Source organism: Acinonyx jubatus, chromosome A3, assembly GCF_027475565.1.
Source record: "Acinonyx jubatus isolate Ajub_Pintada_27869175 chromosome A3, VMU_Ajub_asm_v1.0, whole genome shotgun sequence".
Classification (NCBI taxonomy): Eukaryota; Metazoa; Chordata; class Mammalia; order Carnivora; family Felidae; genus Acinonyx; species Acinonyx jubatus.
The window spans coordinates 43,384,339-43,406,170 of record NC_069388.1 but is presented as its reverse complement, the minus strand read 5'-3'; the positions used below and the strand labels follow the sequence as shown (position 1 = coordinate 43,406,170).

Genomic DNA, 21,832 nt, shown 5'->3' with positions numbered 1-21,832 from the left:
CTTGATACCAGGCAGACACTGCCTCAGGATATGCCTTTAAAAATTTAAAACCTATTCAGTATACTCTAAGTTAGGGAACCTAGTGGACAGAGCTCTGTACAGAAACACATGGAAGCCTCATAACTCCACAGACATTGTCAAAAGCTCTACCGGACCTACTGGATTACTACAAACACAATAATGACTAGAGAGTACAGTGACAGACTGAGTAACAGACTCACGCATTAAAGTGTTTAATTAGTAGTAACCAAATATTTTAAATAACCCATAATATTTTAGATAACCAACAATAAACATACATATACACATATATATGTATATATATTTATATATACATACACATACCCACATTAGGTATGCTTGGGTGGCTCAGTCGGTTGAATATCCGACTCTTCATTTCAGCTCAGGTCATGATCTCAGGGTTGTGGGATCGAGCCCCACACTGGGCTCCATGCTAAGCATGGGGCCTGCTTAAGATTCTCCCTTTCTATCTCTCTCTCTCTCTCCCCCCACCCCAATCCCTCTCCCCCACTTGCACTCTCAATCTCTAAAATATACATGTATATTCTATACATTTAAATATATAGAATACATATATACACATATATATGTGTTAAATGTATATTCTATACATTTAATGGAATATCCTATATACTCAGTAGAATGCCAATCAGCCTGTGAAACGGTAATTATTGAAAAAACTGAGTTATCATTATTTCAAATATGTTAAGTAACAAAAATGTAACACGGAACATCATAAGTCAAAAATGTAGGAGTGCCTGGGTGACTCAGTTGGTTAAGCATCTGACTCTTGATTTCAGCTCAGGTCATGATCTCACAGTTCATGGGTCCCAGTCCTGTGTGGTGCTCTGTGCTGACAGCCACAGCCTGCTTGGTATTCTCTCTCTCAGTCTCTTTCTGCCCCTCCCCCACTCGCACGCACACTCTCTTGCTCTCAAAATAAATAAAACATTAAAAAATAAGTCAAAAATATAATATACAACACTGTATTTACTTTATGACCACCATCTATCTTATTTTATGAGAGGATCATATGAGAGTGTGTGAGGAGTATTCGCTAACTCTAAAAAAAATTATGCATATAACTAAACACTCGAAAAAACATGAAAAATTAATATTTGATCTTTGGGGATGGCATAATTTTAACTCGGTTTCTTCTTTTTATTTTTGTTATTACTTATAGAGTTGGCAGTATTCCATCAAGGACACATCTGAGACTCCATTCAGTTGGTACAGTGTCATCTGGGCAAAAAGGAATAATTTAACAAATATTTATTGAATTTTTCCTGCAAACCAGGCTCTGGGCATAAGGTGGAGAACAAAACAGACAAAGCTCCTGTTCCAGGGAGCTGACATTCTCCTCAGGAGGGTAGCGGCAGCGTAGTGAGAAAATAAATGTACGGTCTATCAAACGATGACATAGTAACTGCCCAGGTAAACATCTGTGCGATGATGGATCACTCCAGGACTTCCAGTTTCTGCTTCTTGGTGTCAGACCACAAAGTCTGATGCGTGAAGTGTATTAGTTTCCTAATGCTGCAGCAATAGAGTCCCACCATCCTAGTGGCTTTAAAACAGACCAAAATCTTATAGTTCTAGAAGTGAGAACTCCAATAGGGAGGGGTGTCAGTGGGCTAAATTCAAAGTGTCAGCAGGGCTGTGTTCCTTCTGGAGACTCCACAGGAGAATCCCATTCCTGGCCTTTCCCAGCTCCTAGCAACTGCCCATGTTCCTTGGCTCATTGGCCCCTTTCATCTTCAAAGCCAGTAAGTGTACCACCCCCATCTCTGCTTCTGTCCCCACTGTCCCTGACTCTGTCCCTCCTGCCTCCTTCTTTCACTTACTAGGACTCCTGTGATTACAAAGAGCCCACCTGGATTATCCAGGATACTCTCAAAGTCATCTGATTAACAAACTTAATTCCCCCATGTCATATAGTACCATGGATTCCCAGGATCCTGGGATTGGAAGATGGGCATCTTTGACAGGGAGGGGGACGTTATTCTGCCTAACACACTGGGATAGCTTCTGTTGAACTCCCTGACAGGAAATGTTCCTCAAAGATGCTTAGCACAGTGGAAACTACCACTGTCTACCTATGTGGCACTGAGCAAGTCACTTTAACCCAAAGAGGATAATAACATCTAATCCATTCTGTGGGATAATTAAGTGAGATAAAATACATGAAAGAGGTGTGAACATGGAAAACACACCGATAAGCTGCTTAATATTAGATAGATGTAGCTGTTCTTGAATCCCTCTATCCATGAATTAAATTTCTTCTTCTTTGTAACAAACTAAAAATTTCAAGCTGAAATATGAACAGGCATTCTGGGATACTAGGGTAATGAGTCAATAGTATGTGATTTACTCTTTCCTATATGCCCACTGAAAGAAATACAGAAACACATAAAAAAGATGCTGAGTATGGATGAGCCCCTGAAACATAATAATGGAGTGTGACAGGTGGGCAGCTGGAGAACACATTGATCCCCAGGTGTGAAACCCTATCTCAGAACCATGCTGCTGAAAGGAGCTGCTTTCAAGGGTTTCCCTACCCTATGAATGTCTCTCTATATCCATCCACACAGAAACCCCAGTTCCTGGAAATATAACTCAACCAGGGAAAGAGTGGGTAGATGGGGGAATACTGCCTTCTGCAAAATAACAAAAAAGAGAAGAGACAGAACCATGGACATATACAAATGAGGGTGTTGGATTTTAATGCACTGTCTCTAGATGGAAGAACTATCAATTGAGTGAAATTATATAAATAAAGCTCCATCTAAATATTCAAACTACCAGGAGATCTCCTCTCAAGCAAACTGAGTCACCCTTAAAAAGTCAACATAAACAAAGAGAATCTGGCCAAGACCATGAACAAACAATAACCAGATCTTCAGCTGAAGATGTGCTAACAGTAACCTAACACAATGTGACAAGGTGAATGCTTGGGAGAGACAGGAAAGTCCACTGAAAGGCACACACGGGGCCTGGATCTTCTCTTTCAAAGGTGAGTAAAAAAAAAAAAAAACCCTGAAAATTCTCTGCAACATAAAAAAAAAGAATACTACATTCTAAAAATAATTTATCAAAGGAAGTAGAAGTAAATTTCAGAGAGAATCTATTTTTTAATATCAAGGGCATGTAAAGAAATATGGGCTATATGACAGAAAATTAAAAATGAACAGAAAAGCTAATATTCCAATAAAGGCTAGCTAATATGGAGATGCACAAGATATGAAATGGTTAAAAAGTCAGAAATGCACAAACAAAACCTAAGTGGAATAAAAGACAGTCAAGCAGACCCAAAGTGCTAAAAATAAAACCATTCAGGAGAAAGAAAAAAAAAAATTCAAGACTCTTGCAGAATGAAAAAAAAGACTCTTGCGGAATGAAGAGGAAATGACCAAAAGAGGGAAATGATGAAATGAGAAGATGACAGACATGAAAGACAGACAAATGGCTATCCAATTACGAACAGTTCATGTTCTAAGAAAAATGACCAAAACAAATGAAAAACCACAAAGGTCATATTCTCTAGACAAACAAAATTAGAATTTGGTATTTAAAAATATACACCTAGGAGCACCTGGGTGGCTCAGTCAGTTAAGAATCTGACTTTGGCTCAGGTCATGATCTCACAGCTTGTGGGTTTAAGCTCTGCATCGGGCTCTGGGCTGACAGCTCAGAGCCTGGAGCCTGTTTTGGATTCTGTGTCTCCATCTCCATCTCTCTCTGTCCTCCTTCACTTGTGTGCCTGCGCTCATGCTCTCTCTCTCTCTCTCTCCCTCTCAAAACTAAAAATTAAAAATAATAAAAATTTAAAAATAATAAAAATATACACCTAAAAATCATCCTGACAACTTGGAAATTAAACATCACTCTCCTAAATAACTGCAGGAAAAAAAAACTACAATGACAAGACTATTTAAAAAGTACAATAATGACTACTTGACACTTTGGAACTTACAAGGTGAGTCTAAAGCTGCCCTCAAAGGCAAATGCACCATTAGCAAGAAGGAATAAAAATATATAAAGCAATTAATTCAAGATATTAGAATACAAAGGAATTAAGAGAAGACTGTCAAGGAACTATTAAAGCCATAACTGATTCAGAAAACAGGGGGGAAAGGAAAATTGATAAAGATACTCATGATATGGATCTTCCAAAAATAATAAACCAAATACAGTCAGATTTGATCAAGGAAAAGAGAAACACATACGTTAGTAATCAGAAAATGTTACATAATCACAATTACAAAACAAGTTAAAATTTTAAAATGCAATGCAGAATTTGGTTCAGTTTAAAAATAATGAAAAAAAGAAAAGAAAACAAATTCTAAGAAAACAAATTACCTACATGGAACGTAGCGGTGGCAGAAATTGAAAAGTGTCTCCAAAATTACTTTTAAGATTTGCTACAGGCCAGGTAAAGGCCAGGCAGTACTATATAAATGTCCTTTCAAATTTTAAACTTCACAGACCATCCCCATGCTTCATAAAATTCTCTAGAACATAGAAGAACATGGAAATCATCAATTTGTTTTGTAAAGTTAGTGTAATGCTAGCACCAAAACCTGGCAAAGAAGTTATAGGTCAATGTCTCGTCAAGAATACAAAAGCAGGGGCACTGGGGTGGCTCAGTCAGTTAAGCATCTGACTCTTGATTTGATTTCTGCTCAGGTCATGATCTTGCAGTTATGAGATGGGGCCCTTCACTGGCCTCTGTGCTGACAGGGCAGAGCCTACCTTGGATTCTCTCTCTCCCTTTCTCTCTGCCCCTTCCCCATTCATGCACAAACACATCTCTTTCCCTCTCTCAAAATAAATAAATGTTAAAAAAAAAAGAATACAAAAACAAAAAATTCTATAAAGAGTATAGAAAAATCAGATCCAATATCCTATTAAAAAAGAAAAAAGAAAAACTGTCGTGGCTATCTGGGGTTTGCCGCAGGAGCAGCTTCATGTGGATATTTATTTACATCGCATTATACTAAACGCTTCAATAAATGTTGATAAGGCATCTAACCACATACAATATCCATGGCTGATTTAAGAAAAAGAAACTTATTTGAAAATGAGAGAGATGAGGAAACATCCACAACATAATGAAAAGCAACTAACATAACCAAGAGCCAACAGTAAATAACTACCCAACTACAGCATGAACCTAAAAATTCCCTCTAGGGGGTGCCGAGGTGGCTCAGTCGTTTAAGCAACTGACCCTTGATTTCAGCTCCAGTCATGACATTCCCATTCCAAGAGAGACCCAGCACACCCCCCCCCCCCTCGCCGCACCGCCCCCTGCTATGTCAGGACAGCACAGAGCCTGCTTGGGGGGATTCTCTCTCTCCCTCTCTCTCTCTCTCTGCCCCTCCCCTGCTTATATGCTCACTTGCTCTCAAAATAAGTAAACATAAAAATAATTGCTAGTTTATAAATAAATAAATAAATACATACATACATACATACATACATACATACATACATAAAATTCCCTCTAGGGGTGCCTAGCTGGCTCAGTTGGTGGAGCATGCAACTCTTGATCTTACCGTCATGAGTTCGAGCCCCATGATGGGTACAGAGATTATAAATAAATAAACTTAAAAAAAAAAATCCTTCCAAGTGCACCTGTTGTGATGTGCACCAGGTGATGTATGGAAGTGTGGAATCACTATATTTTACACCTAAAACTAATAACGCTGTATGTTAACTAACTGGAATTAAAAACTTAACCAAAAAAGAAAAAATAAATAAACCTACTTTATTGAGGGCTTTATCATAAAAAAACAAAATTAAATTAAAATTCCTTTTAACAGAAAAATATTGGAAAATATAAGGTATTATTCTGGTTATTAATTGTAATTAATAAACCAATGGTCATTAATAAACCAATTTGTGTTTATTAATACTTATGTAGTTTAAAACTTAAGAATGAAAAATAAAGAATAGAATTAATTACGAAGAGTAAATATTTTAAGAGAATATATAAAGAATGAAACAACAGCCACAATAAATAATAACAGAATAACTTTCACAAAGAAATGTAAGAAAGAGGGAAATAATTATGAATCTGGGCAGATTTGTTTTAAAGTCTTGATCAAATAAAGCACATTCTGAATGAAAATAATCAATGTTGTAAAATGCCATTTTTCCACAAATTATTTATAGATTTGTCAAAACCCAGAGGCATTTGAGCAAAATTCAACAGAGATTTTAAAGTTCACCTGGAAGGATAAACAAGTGATAATAGAAAATGATTTTTTCCCCAAAACAAGAGGAAAGGAGTCTTGCCCTATCATTAATAAATATGCTAATGAACTACAACAAGTAATTAATGAGTAAACAGAACAAAATGCACATCACAAAAACTCTTCTGGTACATAAGAGAACAAGCATGGAATAAAGGTCAGACCACAAATGTCTGGGTAAAGGAAAGATTATTCAATAAACAATTTAACTATTAAATCTGTTCATCAGTTTAAGTGAAATCTTCATCTTAGTTCTGATACCTTCCAAATGAAATAGAGTTATTTTTTTTAAAACTAAACCATAATATGAGGAAAAAACACATAAAGGATTATGTGGAATAAATACAGTAAAACCTTGGATTGGGAGTAACTTGTTCTGCAAGTGTTCTGAAAGACGAGCCAACATTTCTAATAAATTTTAACTTGCTAAAGGAGCGATGTCTTGCAATACGAGTAGTACGTGATGCCGAATGTCATATGATCACAACTGAGCCAATGGTTCTTGAAATTCGCTTTGATTTACAAGTGCTTTGAACTACAAGCATGTTTCCAGAACAAATTATGCTCACAAACCAAGGTTTTATGTACACACTTGAGATCCTGGATCGAAGAATAAAACAATGAAAAAAGACAAGAAAAAAAGAAATATATTTTTAACTAGATAAAAATGAAAATCTTCTGTATGCCAAAAAAAAAACAAAAAACAAAAAAACAAAACTGACATAGGATTAAAAACATATTTATGGAATATATAAAGAGTTTTACAAATCATTACAAAAAATAGTTATCCCATTAGAAAAAAATGGAGAAGAGACATGAATAAGTTTTTCTCACAAGAAATAAAAAGTCAATAAACATTTTAAACATTCAGTTTCACCAGTATGAAGAAAACACAAAATAAAGCAGTAAGATACAATCTCTCTGCAAACTGAATTTAAAATATGTAAAATAATCATAATATTCCATTCTGGCAGAGAACACTGAATTGAGTACTCTCAAACACTGCTGTTGGAATTTTTAATTTCTTCAAATTCCTGGAAAATTACATAGCAGGATGTTAGCCTTTACAATAGGCATGCACTTTGACACTGACATGGCACTTACTTCTAGGAAACCAGCTTAAAGGAATTGCCATCAATTATCAAGGACTTGAGTACAAGAACAATGATCACAGTGAGGATATAGAAAATACCTAAATATCCCAAATGGAGGTATGAAAAAGTAAACTGTAATATAACCACAGGATAAAATGTAATAGTTAAGGCCATGGGGTCTGGAATCAGACAGCCTGAATTCATATACTACTTAGCCACATAGAAATTTTGGGCAAGTTATTTACACACTGTCTTATTTTTCTTTGCATGTAAAGTGGAGATCATAATGGTACCCACTCCATTGGATATCATGCAGATTAAAGGATTCAATACAGGGAAAAGCACTTAAACAGTGCCTCAAGCATGCAAAGTGTTCAATAAACGTCACTTGCTATAATACTAAGAAAATTTTTGTGATTTTTAATACTATGGTTATGCAGACAGTGAAAATAATATCTTAAGTTTGATGCTATAGAGAAATGTTTATGATAAGTTAAAGAGCAGAATCTACCAATTCTACACAATCTCTTCCAGGAAAGGGGAATAATGTTTCCTAATTCATTTCATGGGGCCAGCAAAACCAGACAAAGATAGTACAATAAACCTATGACCAACACTCTGGGTGATCACAGGTGTGAAAGTCCTCAATAAAAGAGGACCAATTCAAATCCAGAAATATGAAAGAAAAAACACACCATGATCAAGTGGGGCTTCTCCAGGGTATATACATTTTTTGAATCTGTAGTCAAAAAATCAATCCATGTAATTCACCATATTAACTGTCTAAAGAATAAAAAACATAGCATCATATCACCTGATGCAGAAAAGCACCTGATAAACTTCAATACCCATCTCTGATAAGAATTCTCAACAAACTGTAACTAGAAGGGAACTTCCTTAACTTGACAAAGGACATGAAAGCCCTACAGTAAACATCATACTTAAAGGACTGAAGGCTTTCCTCTTAAGATCAGGGACAAGGCAAGGATGTCCACTCAAACTCAACATTGTACTGAAAGTCTCAGCCAGTTTTTTTTTTTTTAAAAAACCCACCCTGGGATCTGAACGTTTACAGCAGCTCTATTCATAATCACCAAAACTAAAAACAACCCAAATATCAACAGGTAAATGGATAAACAAGCTGTTGTACATCTGGTTTAATGGAACACTACTCAGCCATGAAAAGGAATGGACCTACCTACACATGCAACAGTGTAGATGAATCTGAGAGGCATTCTGCTGAGTGAAAGAAGTCAGTGTCAAAATATTTCATCCTGTAGGATTCCATTTGTTTGACATTCTCAAAAAGACAAAACCAATGGTAACAGAGGTCAAACAATAGGGATGAAGAAGGGTATAACTGCAAAGGGTTGGTTTGACAAAGTTTTGGGGAACTGGTATTTTTGTTCTGCATCATGGCGATTTGAATGTATATTAATTTTTTAATTCAAAAGCGGTATCCAAGATATTATACATAGTATTCAATCAATTTTGTAATATATGAGGGAGGAAATATACCACAATGTTGGAAAATACTTGAATTGACCTGTCTTCATGTCCAGATTTATCGAAAGTAGGTGCAATAGGTTTTCTTTTTGCACTTAACCCAGCAAACATTTGCGATTTCAAATAACCACATTATGAAATCCTACTAAGAAGGTGATTATCATCGGGTTTTCAAAGCCTGGGGTGTTAAGGTCCTAGGAAACTTTGCTTTGTTTGGAAGTGGTGTTCAGATCACAGACTAGAATTGTAACACCAGGTATGAAAAAAGTTGAAATCTTGTAAACTCAAAAACCCCAACAGGAAAAAATTCATGGTTACTCATTTTTGAAACAACTAATCATTGCCATGGTTATATGAGATGACTCCCCAGGTGGAAAGTAAACCAGCGATGTTAACTCTCTCCTGAAGCAAGTTAAGACTGTCCTAAGAGCCAGTATTTCCAAAAAAAAAAAAAAAAAGTCCCCCCCCAAAATATTTTATTTGCTACAAGAAGTAGCCGCCCCCTCCCCCGACATTCCCTAATTTTCCCCATTTAGTGACTACACTAAATGCCAAATAATTCCCAACAAGATTCTAGCACTTCAGGAACATTTCAGATTTTGAAATAATTTCACTGAGTCCATCTGCATTAAATCCATTTCTAGCCTTAATTTTCTGCTTTTTCCTTAAGTATTTACTAAGCAAAGAGTCAGAAAACCGGGCTCCTCCCCCAGCAGTAATTCTCAGATGTTAAGAGACAATAGCCCCCAAGATCTCTATCTCTAATACCCTAAGAAACAGATACTGGTGAAAATCTCATTGCAGAAAGCTTAGCCAAACTGCCTGAATGAACAAGCAACTTGAAAAAACTTTCCACAGAGAATTCATCCAGCAATGTTGTGCAAATGACCGGAAACATCATCCACCAGAGAAGCTGGTCACCAGCCACATGCAGCCTTCACCCAGCACTTAGATATGGCTGCCATCCCTGATTAGGAGTGAACCTGACGACTAAGAAAGGTCTCCATGCCCCCAGTATCCCAAATGTTGACGGACTTCACACTCCTCTCCCCACCCCCACCTCACAAGCAGCTTTCGGTGCAGAGCGACACTGCTGGTGGTGGAATTTCCTTTAATTCTAGAAGCTACAATTTTTTTACCTTTATTTTTGGAGTAGGTGACAGAAGTTACTTACTTTGTTGTTTCTGAATAAAAAGATACATAGGCCGTGTGTGGTTAGGACAGGGCAACACAAGTTATCCTCATGATGGTAGATCTGTGCAATATTCTGATTGTGGTGGTTACAGTAACCAACATAAGTGAGAAAGCTATATAAAACATACACACACCTCTAACACACACTACACACACACAATACTATACACGCATGAACAAATACTACATGCACATACATGCACATACACACTACAGGCACACACATGCTGAGTTCACTACATACACTACACATACATACGTGTACACACGACACACACATACTGAATGCACACACACACATACTGCACACATGTGCTCTACACATACAAACACTACATACACTTAAACAGATACACATATACACATGCACGCACATGAGCACAAATGAAGCTCGGGAATCTGAATAAGGTCGGTGGCTTGTTATCAATGGTACTTCTCTGGTTATGGTATTATACTAGAGTTTTTCAACATGTTACCATTGAAGGAAACTGGGGGAAATGTACTAGGGATCTCTCTGCATTATTCCTTACAACTGCATATGAATCCACAACTATCTCAATAAAAATCTCAGTTAAAGGAAAGGAGATGATGAAGACTATGCCTTCTTTCCCCCTACACTAAGCATAAGCCCCATCAGGGGGCAACAACTCTTACCAGTTTCATGTATATGAGAGCTAAAGAGAGAAAGGAGGAAGGCAGGAAGGGAGGGAAGGAGGGCAGGAGGAAGGGAGCCTGAAATAAACTGCATTGCATCAAAATAAATTGTTCAGCTCCGTCATACTTATAACTGCCTCAGGACAACTCACTGAGTCTAGGAGAATGTTTCTGCTGAACAACACCCCCTAGCCCCCACTTCCTCTCCCACTGGATTCCTACTGGTTCTCCCTCCAGACAGGACATGGGGCAACCCCTCTCTGAGAAACCCAACCACCCCCTGATAAAGATCCAGAACTGGAGACATGGAGCACTGCCCGGTGACATGGCCCAGTTGGATCACCTTACAGAGAAACAGTCAACAGACCCTCCCTCCTCTTTGCAGTTTCCAATCATCATTTCAGTGGCCTCTCTTAAATATGAGCACACACAAAGGATCACTTAACTTTTAAAGAAAGCACATAATATGAAAAACAAAACGGAAAGACAACAGCAACCTGGAAAAAACCAAGTCCACATACAGAAAAGGAAATTCCAAAGACTACTTACTATTCACACACTTTAGGATATAAGCAATGATCCTGTATTGATGAAGCAGAACAGGATGTTACTAAAAATAACTCTCAGAGGAGGGAGAAAAAGAGCTCTTGGAACTAAAAATACAACAGCAGAAATGAAATCCTCAGTAGAACTAGAAGATGTGGTTCAGCAACCTATAGAAATTAGAGCAGGAGGATGAGGGAAAAATGGGAGAGAAGAGATCAGAAAATCAGAATATCAATCTTGGAAGTCAAACACCCCAGTAACAGACAATCCAGAGAGGGGAGAGAGCTTGGGTTGGAGGAATGCACACAAGTTCCCAGATCTGAAGGACATGAGCCTCCAGATGAAAAGAACCAGGTGAGTTCCCAGTACAATACATGAAAACAGAACCACCCCAGCCATTTAACTGATATGCCTGAACATTAGGAACAAAGAGCACCCATGCTTTTGGGGGAGACAGGAGGAAACAGGTAACATACAAAAGAACTAGAACAGCATCAGACTTCTCAGGGGTAACCCTTAGGAGCAATGCCTTCAAAACTGGGGAAACTGAGTTCCAACATAAATTCGCCCTCCAGCCAAACTATCTTCAAAGTGTGAGACTCGAATTAATGTATTTTCAAACCTATTTTCAAATCTACGATGTCTCAAACCTTTGTTTTCTTGTTTCCACACCCTGTCTTAGGAGGCACCTGGAGTGTGTGATCCCCAGAAACGTGTACCACAGATGAAGGGATAAACCAAGCAGGGCAGGAAATGCATACAGGTTCCTTGCAACACAGGGAGAGCTGGGGGTTGGGGGGGAAGTCATGGGCAGTATGAAGCTATAGGCAGATCTCAAGATGACAGCTGGGCAGCAGATTTAACAAGCAACCTATCCAGACTAGAACAAGCTGGAACAATCTGAGAAGGACTTCTGAAAAAAGAGAACTGGATAGAATATCTAATGGCAGTGCACATAGGCAAAGAAGGTGAGGGCAACCGGAGGAAAGTTTGGGCTTCAATTAGTGGTGAAGGCTTAGAAAACTAAGCAAATATTCATTCACATTTAGGACAGAAAAATTAAGCCCAGCATGCTTCATAGCTCGGGTACAAAGAGCACTGACATGGCTGTGATAAATACTGACCACTGATCTATCCAGTGGTGTCTAGTCTTAGCTGCACACTAGAGCCATCTGCTTCCCTTAAAAAAAAAAAATCCCAATACCCAAGCTATACCCAGGAACATTATGTCAGAATCTCTGCGGGGGGGGGGAGGGCTAGACCCAGACATAAGTAAAGTTTAAAGTTCCCTCGTGATTACAAGGTGCAGAGAAGACAGAAACCCAGGAGCCAAGCAAAGATACAATTTTCACCCTCATGCATACTATTTCCCAGGTACTTATCTGTAGCAACTGCTTATGATCTTGACTTTTGACAATCAGCTATATTCCACCCAGATGTCCTACCAGTAATCAAAGTCAAAATGTCCAAAAGTGAATGTTCCTTCTTAAAGATGGTGCTATTGACTCAGCAACCTTAACCTTCAGCACTCCCTTTCTCCTGGTCACCCATGCTTCCCATCACCCACTTTGTTCTTACATCAAAACCTTACCCAAGAAATGTGCTTGTTACTTCCTGTTCCCTGTGGGTTCAGAGCGTACTGTTTGTCACTCAAGTGAAAATGACTTTTGCTGAGGTCAAACAATGCAGAAGCAGAGAGGGAGTCAAGAAGAGAAAAACACAAAGTTGCAAATGTGAAATTCCTCTGAACTAGGTCAACAGGGAAGCAGACTTTAATTGTTCTCATTCTCCTAGAAATGAAGAGTGATGGACAAGGAATAATGGCTAGATTTCATGATTTAGATAAGCAATTTGTATTGGTTTGAATACCTCCAGAAATATCAAAGGCCTATTCCCCGTACCTTCCAATGTTTGAAGTCTAGAGTTCAAAGGGTCATGACTGCTCCTCGATCACAGAGGTGTCCAGGAAAAGTTGAGTTTGTTTGTGTTTTTTTTTTTAATGTTTATTTTTGGAGAGAGAGCGAGCATGTGAGCAAGGGAGGGAAAGAGAGAGAAGAGAGAATCCCAAGCAGGCTCTGTGCAGAGCCCAAAGTGGGACTCAAACCCACAAACCGTGAGATCATGACCTGAGCCTAAATCAAGAGGTGGATGCTTAACCACCTGAGCCCACCCAGTTCCCCTTGGGAAAGCTGAGCTTCTATCCAAGTGTCAAATGTCTATGCACTGCCATTCAAATTCACAATTCCCCATATATACATCTCATTGAAAGTTAGGCAAGGTTGGGGAACCAGGGGTGCTGTCGATTAAGCATCTGACTTCAGCTCAGGTCATGATCTCATGGTTTATGGGTTCAAGTCCTGTGTCAGGCTCTGTGTTGACAGCTCAGAGCCTGGAGCCTGCCTCAGATTCTGTGTCTCCCTCTCTCTCTGTTCCTCCCCCGCCTGTGCTCTGTCTCTCAAAAATAAACAAACAGTAAAAAAAAAAAAAAAATTTTATTAGCCAAGGTTTCATTTGGGGTCTGTGCCTAAAACCTTATCACCTTGCAGTTCCCCACCATGTTTGGGGACCCAATTCATACCCTCACCTGCAGTAAATGAGAGAAGCTATCTCTCCTGCACCTGTGTTAATACTTGACATTATCCTGCATTTTCATTTTTGCCAACCTGATATTTAAAAATGTATTTCATCATTTTTAAAATGAGATTTCCCTGATTATTATTGAGGTTGAGGATTTTTACTGCTATCTACTGGTCATTTGCAACTGCTTTGTCAACTGCCTGTCAGTATCTTTTACCCAATTTTTATACATTTGTTTTTTGTTCCCCATTCATTACCAACCTAATTCCTTCGATTTTCCGGGTTCCAGCTTCTCCTTACTACCAACACCTCCTCACGCCTTGCTGTCTCTCTCATTCGCCTCTCCTATAATTCTTGAAAATTGGCTGTTCGACACCTCTCTTCCCACTAAAGTCTAAGCCACCATGAGGACAATATTCTGGGTATCCATCTCAGACACTGCTGTCACCCCAACAACTAGTAAAAAGCCTGCCAAATATTAACTGGATGAATGAATGGAGGTCCTTGGGTCTTATACCAGCAGGGTCCAGGCAGAAACTCATTCAAGAGGTACCACTGAAGACTGTTTCACAAGGGACCACTTACAACGGTGGGAGTGGGAAAACTGGTAAGGGAGGTGAAGCCCCCAGGGATGAGAATGAGGACAGGACTGGTGCACCTGTATCCACAGGAGAGAGTCTGGAAGATGTCTTCCATGTCTTAGAACTCACAACTCTGTAATTAAAACTGCCTGGATGGCAACCACCACGTTTCACTAGAGAAAACCTTCTTCCACTGTATCCCTTAATACGTCAAATTCTCAAACCCTACAGGATAAAACCATGTTTCAAACTGTTGCAAAGACAAACAAAAGTCATTGCCAAACAAGCCCTCCAGAAACTGAGGGCAGGAAAAGAGCAGAAAAACTTGAATTACCTTCTGGAAGTACCACTCATTTGCTATGTGACTTCAAGGACATCTTATGAACTTTCTGTACCTCAGTCTCCCCAATACAAGAGTCACTGTACTATTATTCCCTCCAAAAACATATATTTAGCTCAAGGAAAAGTAATCTCCTTGAGGAAAAAGAGAGTTGCCAAAATCCTGTCCTATCAGCCAACTTCCACCAAGCCCTGGAATTCTCAGCAAATGGCTGGTTTTGCAATTCTTTTGGCTTTGCCAACCCTCCAGGGTATTAAAAAAAATCTTCCCACAAGGATTCAAGGCTTGCAAGTAAAGGAAATCTTTGAGAAAAATCTGGGTTGATGAGCAGCTAAGAAAAGCCAGGAGAGACACATCTATATATGTTTAGGCAGAAAATAGAAAAGGTTGAAAAGCGATGTGTTTCTAAAATACTGCTTCTATGAAAGCAACCTTCTGTTACTCCTTTACTCTCCCCAGTCGACTGAAAAAGGCAGTGTGATTCCCATTTTCTATTCGTGTCCTCCTCAGCTGGAGCTAGGCAATGCAGGGGCATGCAGCTTGGATACAAGTGGGCTTGGGATCAAATCCTGCCACTTAATGAAGTGACACAAAGCAAGGTACTCACCTTGTGTGGCTCCGTGTTAGCCCATGAAAAATGGGTAACAACACTGACTTTGATGGATGGGGGAGGGGGGGAAGAATTCTAAATCGTGAGATTAAAACGCATGCCAGTAACTGAGCTCCTGACATGCAGTCGCTAGTTTTTATCACAGGTACTGTAGTTCAGAAATCAAAACAGCTTCTTTACTTAACAAGTGTCTTTTGAGCATCTACTAAGGGCAGTTGATGCAGATGACAAAGGTGAGCAAAGGTCAGAGGGTCCCTGACCTCCTGGAGTTTATTAGAATGTGGTGAAGAGGACAGGTTACTCAAATCACAACCAAACAAATACATAATTGCCAACTGTGATAAATGCTATGAAGAGAAAATAGCTCAAGGAGCAAAATGGGAGGACCTAGTCTGGTTGGGTAGATCTTAGGCCCGGAAGTGAAAGATGAATGAGCTGTGATTGGTAAATGTGGAACTGGCATGTGTGACAGGTCTGGGACCAGAAGAAATGTCACCCTTTTGAGGAGCATTAGAAAGACCAGTGTAGTGAAGCATGGAAGGGAGGGCAGGAAGGGAGGATATCCAGGCAGAAGAATCCAGCAAGGCGTCCCCGTAAACCACATGAGAGATCGAGAGGTCGTGGCCATTGTCCTCTGAGGAAGGGGAGGTCGAAAAGCTAAAGATAGGCTCTCAGCTTGGCAACTGAAATTTGCAGTTCAAGTACCCACACAGCCCTCTTTTCAGATACCACCTGTGGACCCCACACCTAACTTAAGACGGGCTGCCATGTTTTCATGATTGGAAGGTATTTCAAATATGTGTATATTTATCATTCACCATTTACCTCCTTGGGAAATGTCTGTCTCTAAGTTATTATCCCTTGGATCCCTGGTTTTCCAAAGCTAGCCACAATATACATGCCCACCTGCTCTCCTTACAATATAACCTGACACTCCTCCACTGAGTAAGTGGTGACATCTATGTCCCCCCTTTTTGAACTTAGGATGACAACTGCAATGCTTTGGCCAAAAGAAAACAGTGGAAGTCATACCACATGACTTCTGAGGCTAAGACATAAATGCTGTGTACGTCCACTTTATCCTCCTGGAACCCAGCTGCTGTGTTCTGAGGAAGTTCAAACTAAGGCACATGGAGAAGCCATATGGAGAGGCCATACATAGGTGTTCTGGGTAAATGCCCAGCTGAGAGTCCAGCCAACAGCTGGCCTCAACCCCAGACATGGGAGTGATGTTGCCTCCAGATGACTGCAGACCCAGCTGTCAAGTCACCCAGCCTTTCAATCTTTCCAGCTGAGCCCCAGACGTGGAGCAGAGATAAGCCATCCCAGAATACCCTGTCCAAACTCCTGACCCAAAGTATCCATGAGCAAAAACATAAAACAGTAGTTCTACACCACTACGTTTTGAGGAGATCCATTATTAGAAACAGTAACTGGGCCAGAATATATATGTAAACTTTGAGCTATATATATTACATATTTTTTTTCTTATTCATTACTCACCTACCTAGGAACTTTCTAGAGGGGATGTCTATCATCACTCCTAAGCTAGAACCTCTGGGCTTTATTCGTACCACTTCTGGAAAAAGATGACCAGGTTCCTCACTTCAGAGAAAAACTAAACATTTTCAGACCACTCAAAGCATACAAAAGTAATCTATTCTCACTGCAGAAACAAGAAAAAGAAAAGAAAACCCTCATTTAGCCAATCTGACACCTTACTTCAATTGGCTTTGAAAACAGATCAAAAATGCGATCTTTAAGATACAAAACAGATGAACATAAGGGAATGGAGGCAAAAATAATATAAAAACAGGGAGGGAGACAAAACAGAAGAGACTCTTAAATATGGAGAACAAAGAGAGGGTTACCGGAGGGGTTGTGGTGGGAGGCGGGAGAGGGGATGGGCTAAATAGGTAAGGGGCATTAAGGAATCTACTCCTGAAATCATTAATCATTGTTGCGGTATAAGCTAACTAACTTGGATGTAAATTAAATAAATAAATTATTTTTTTAATTAAAAAAAAAAAAAAAAACGTGATCTTTATCAGCAACCATAGAGCCCTAGCTAGGACTGAAGAGCCCTTGTTTCCCTTCCTGAAGAGGAAGCCCTTGCTTCCTCTACCGCTGAAAGCTCAAGCGTCTGTGAAGATGGTGTGCAGCTACTGAATGAGGCAATGCACATAAAGCGTACTGAGCTCAGTGCTTGGCACATACAAGCCCATCCACCAGTTGTTACTCCTGCTCTGGTTATTGTGAGGATTCACATTTTTCTTGATTCCAGCAGTAACCCTTCCCCGACTTGTATTTAATAATGCTTGCGTCCCATCTCAGCAGAAAGGAGTCAATACTGGAGTTTGGTTAGATGTCAGGAAAGGGAGCTCAGGTTCCACACCATCAGAAGTGTTACACAACACTATATAACACAACTGCCACACATCCCTATTTTGGTTTGGTAAAAGAACAGTCCTTTTTATAAAAAAAGAAAAATCGATATGTGTTAAGAAAACAGGCTTCTGAGAAGTTACATTTTAATCATGGTGTGGTTTTCAAGGTGAATTAAAAACTATATTCTCCTTGGATCATTAGGAAGGTACCCCCCATGTGATTATATAAATATTACAAAGTTGCACCCAGATGGTGGCATGAATACCAGGAAACAGAGGTGGGATCAAAGAGTCAGGCCACCTTGGGTTAGGTCCTCCCTCTACTCCTCAATTGCTGTGTGACCTTAAGTGAATCACTCAGCCTCTCGCAGACACAGGGTCTTTGAAACAAGGCCAAACTCCAAACTTTTTATCCATACTGAAAAGACACTTAAGTAGAGTTAGCACCCAAGTTTCCAGGGTAAAAAGTCACTATTCTAAAGCTTAAGTATGCCAAAGGACAACCCCCCCCCCCCAAGCTAAATAACCACTTGCAGATTCACACACATCAATATCTTAAATATGATCTAAAACACACACACACACACACACACAACACCTGGGCCTGGCTGTGAATCAGCAAGGTATCACGTAATGAAATCATGAGTATCTACTTGAAGAAAAGGTGATTCGAGACAGAATTACAACTGGCGTGCCATTTGGGGGCTGGATGGCATCCCCCTTCACACTGCTGGATTTTCACGGTGATCTTCAGTTGCTGAGGTGGGGGTCTTCTGAAAGCTTGCATTTATGGAAGGAGAGAGAAACAGAGAGAGAATATGGGAGGACAGAGATCAAGGAAAGAGACCAGGGAAAGGGCTGTGCTATGGAACAAAGTCGGAGTTGGTGGCACCTGAAAAGAAATGTCACTGCTAGGGAAACCATTTCAAAATGACATTCTAGTCACCAGGTTTCCAGTTTGCAGAGTTTCTTCCACCCCCTTCCTCCTGAACACCCCGGCTTTCCCAGAGCCCCAGGCGGCCCCCAGCCATCGATGGACTTAACTATATGGGCCACATTGGCCATCCAGAAAAATGCCCCTTACATCCTGGAAGTGATGGGCACTCTAGAACTCCCAGAGCCCCAACATGCAGGAAACATGGCCGGCATGTAATTGACTTGGAAGAGCCCTTACCAAAGGTGGCATCAAGTACAGACTGGCTTTGCACTCACAAAAATCAGCAAGATTAAAAGGGGGTTAATGAAAACCCTCTTCGAGAGAATCAGTCAGTCACTGCTTTTGGCAGGTCCGACACTGCCCTTTAAGAGAAGTCCAGCTTCCCTCCCTGGCACACTCCCCTTCTCCAGATAATCTGGGATTCAAGAGAAAAGGAGAGAGCTCTGGAGTCCCGACGGCTCCACTGAAGACTGGGACCGACTCCCTCATATTACCATATAAGATGAAGTCTGTCAAGAGGTCTGCTAAGACTTGAACCAAGAGGGACCACCTGCTTTCCCCACGAAGCACGAGACCAGCCAATCTGGGGGACATCCCCTTTTTAACCGATGCCACCCTTCACCATCACTATCAAAGTGCTTTTGTGCTGCACTTCATAACGCCTTGTATTAGAGCTACATCTTTCTTAACACCAAGGCACATACTTGTAACGGCTTTTTCTTTTTCTCACAACCATTTTTACGGCTGTTTTCCCACGAACCATGCCACTTGAACTGCTGGGATATAAAACCGTTTTTACAACATTCTTTTTCTTCCAAGTCTTTCCCTCCGTTATTTAGACAGCTGCCCCCCAGGGTCCAAACTGTTTTCGGTGGACAACTGTTCTGAGCACATTTCTCCACAAGGTCTATTTCAGCTCAAGAAAGGCCAAGGACAAATAAGACAAAAGTTGTGGGTAAAGGGCAGACCCACTGCACGGCACCATGAGAGCAGAATGCAGCGTGACAGGGCAGCACAATCTAAATCATTTCTTCCAGAGCTGCAAGTGCCCAGAAGGGATCAGTCTTCCCAGTGAGTGGTCAGTGAAAGAGAACAAGTCCATTCCTAAACCCTAGCCAGGCGGCCAACACTTTTCCTCCCCGGAGTTCCCGGCACCTGTTCTAGAAAAGCGGGTACGGAGCTTTCTGCCTGGTCCAGACCGCCTGTTCCGTATGGGGAACACTGGGAAATTATGTGTTTCACCAGTCAACCAGCCCCCTTCGTGCCCTCAACAAGCCGAAGGTGTACAGGTGGTTACCTGCACAGGTACCAAATCGTACCGGGACAACTTCATTGCTGGCCTTGGGGGACTTCTTTAGGGGAACAGCCCCCACCCCCTCCGCCACCAGTCCCTCCTGCCGGTGGGTAAGAAGGACAGAGAGCCAAGAGGCACACGTAAGGGTCCCCAGGGCCAGCCAGGCGCCCCCGCGTGCCGGCCGCGACTCCACTGCGCGGTCCTCGCCTCTAGGGCCCCCTCCTCCCGAGCCCCTCCGAGGGGCAGGGCGAGTCCTCGTGCCCGGCACCCCTTCCTGCCGGCCAGCCTGCTCGCCCCGCGCCCGGCCCGGGAGCCCCGAGCTGCCGGAGCCGCAGCGCCCACTCGGGGCGAGCCGCGAGCACTCACCATTATGCTCTTGCATGCTCGACAGTGACCAGAGCAGCAGCGCCACCAAGGCCAGGAAGCAGAGCTGGCTCAGCAGAAGGTCCCTCCGGCGGCTCCGGCGACGCTCGCGGTCCTCGTCGTCGGGCGACGGCATCCTTGGGCGGCAAGGCAGCGGCCCCGGCGGGGGCCCCGGCTGGCGGCGGCCGCTCCTGTCGCGGGCGGCCGCGGCGGGGACGGCGGCGGGAGGCACCCCTGCGTGCTGCAGCCGCGCGTCCTCGCTGCGCTCCCGCCTGGCCGCCGCCGCCGCCGCCTCCTCTTCCTCTTCCCTGCCGCTGCCGGGCTCGTCGTCTTCGTCCTCGTCGTCGCTGTCGCTCAGTCCCTCCTCGCCCTCCTCCTCCTCCTCCTCCTCGCCGCCGGCCCGCGCCGCCGCCTCCCGGCGCTCGGGGTCCCTCTCCTCCTCGCGCGCCATGGCTCCCACGCTCGGCGTCCGCGCTCGGCCTCGGGCGGCGGCGCGGCGGGGGCGGCGGGGGCGGCCGGGAGGCGGGGGCGGCGGCGGCCGAGGAGGAGGAGCGGGGAAGGACCGGCGGGAGGAGGGCCCGCCGCTGGCCAACTCCGCGGGCTGGCGAGGCCACCCGGGCTGGCTCCGGCCTCGCCGGCTGCGGGAGCGCGTCGCGGGACCGCCCGCTCCCTCACTCCATGGTCCGCGCGCGGGGAGCGGGGAGCCGGGGCCGAGCGGGGCCGGAGCGCGCCGGGAGCACGGGCGGCGCAGCTCCCGCAGCCTGCGGCGGCGCGGCGGCTCAGGCTCGGAAGCGGGCGGGGGGCAGTGCCGGGGACGCAGCCCGCGCTGGCCGGCGCGGCGGAGAGGGGGCGCGTGGGGAGGAGACTGAGCTGGGGAGGGAGCCCCGTGCGCGATCCTTCGGCCGTGCGGTGCCAGGGGGAGGGAGGGGGCGGCGCAGAAGGCCCCCTCGTGGGGAGCACGCCGCCGGGAGGCGGGTCTCCGGGCAGAAGGAATCTCCCGAAACTTCGGAGAAACAGAAGGGGTCTCTTCAGCCCCCTCCCCACTGTCTGCCCGGAGCGGAGACGCCGCGAGTGCGCTCAAGCTGCGCGCGCCCAGCCGCTAGCCGCGCCTCCTCCCGCGGGCCTCCTGGGTTTCCCTCCGCCCCCTTGTGGGGATCCCCCGCGCGCCAGCCTCTGGACCTGGAACCGGACTCTGGAGGCACTTGGCTCACGAGGGTGTCCCGGCTCCCCGCGCTGGCTCGGCTCACACTTCACTCCCAATCGCGCTGGATCCAACCCAATGCTGTTGCCGAAGGGAGGAGGGGAGGAGGGGAGGAGGGGAGGAGGGGAGGGGGGAGGGGCGGCTGGCACTGTCCCTGAGTGAGGCAGCCTGAGGATCCCTAGCCAACCTCGGGAGGAAGACCCTGGCCTTCCGCAGGGAGCATCAGCCTGCCCCTACCCCCCATGAGGAGGAAGCCCTAGTTCCCCCATTTCC

At 43.2% G+C, this 21,832-nt stretch overlaps 1 protein-coding gene across 2 annotated transcripts in view; it reads right to left on the bottom strand.

Annotated features, from left to right (window-relative positions):
• The window catches only part of SLC24A3 (solute carrier family 24 member 3), a 481,010-nt gene extending 459,473 nt beyond the window's left edge, over nt 1–21,537 (bottom strand). Inside the window, exon 1 of one of the 2 annotated variants that reach the window (XM_027069494.2) lies at nt 20,362–21,537. In XM_027069494.2, the coding sequence (XP_026925295.1) occupies nt 20,362–20,809 (448 nt within the window). In that variant the 5' untranslated portion in view covers nt 20,810–21,537. The remainder of the gene's footprint in view (nt 1–20,361) is intronic. The other variant, XM_053200292.1, reaches the window with a different exon arrangement.
• Nucleotides 21,538–21,832: the final 295 nt, after the last annotated feature.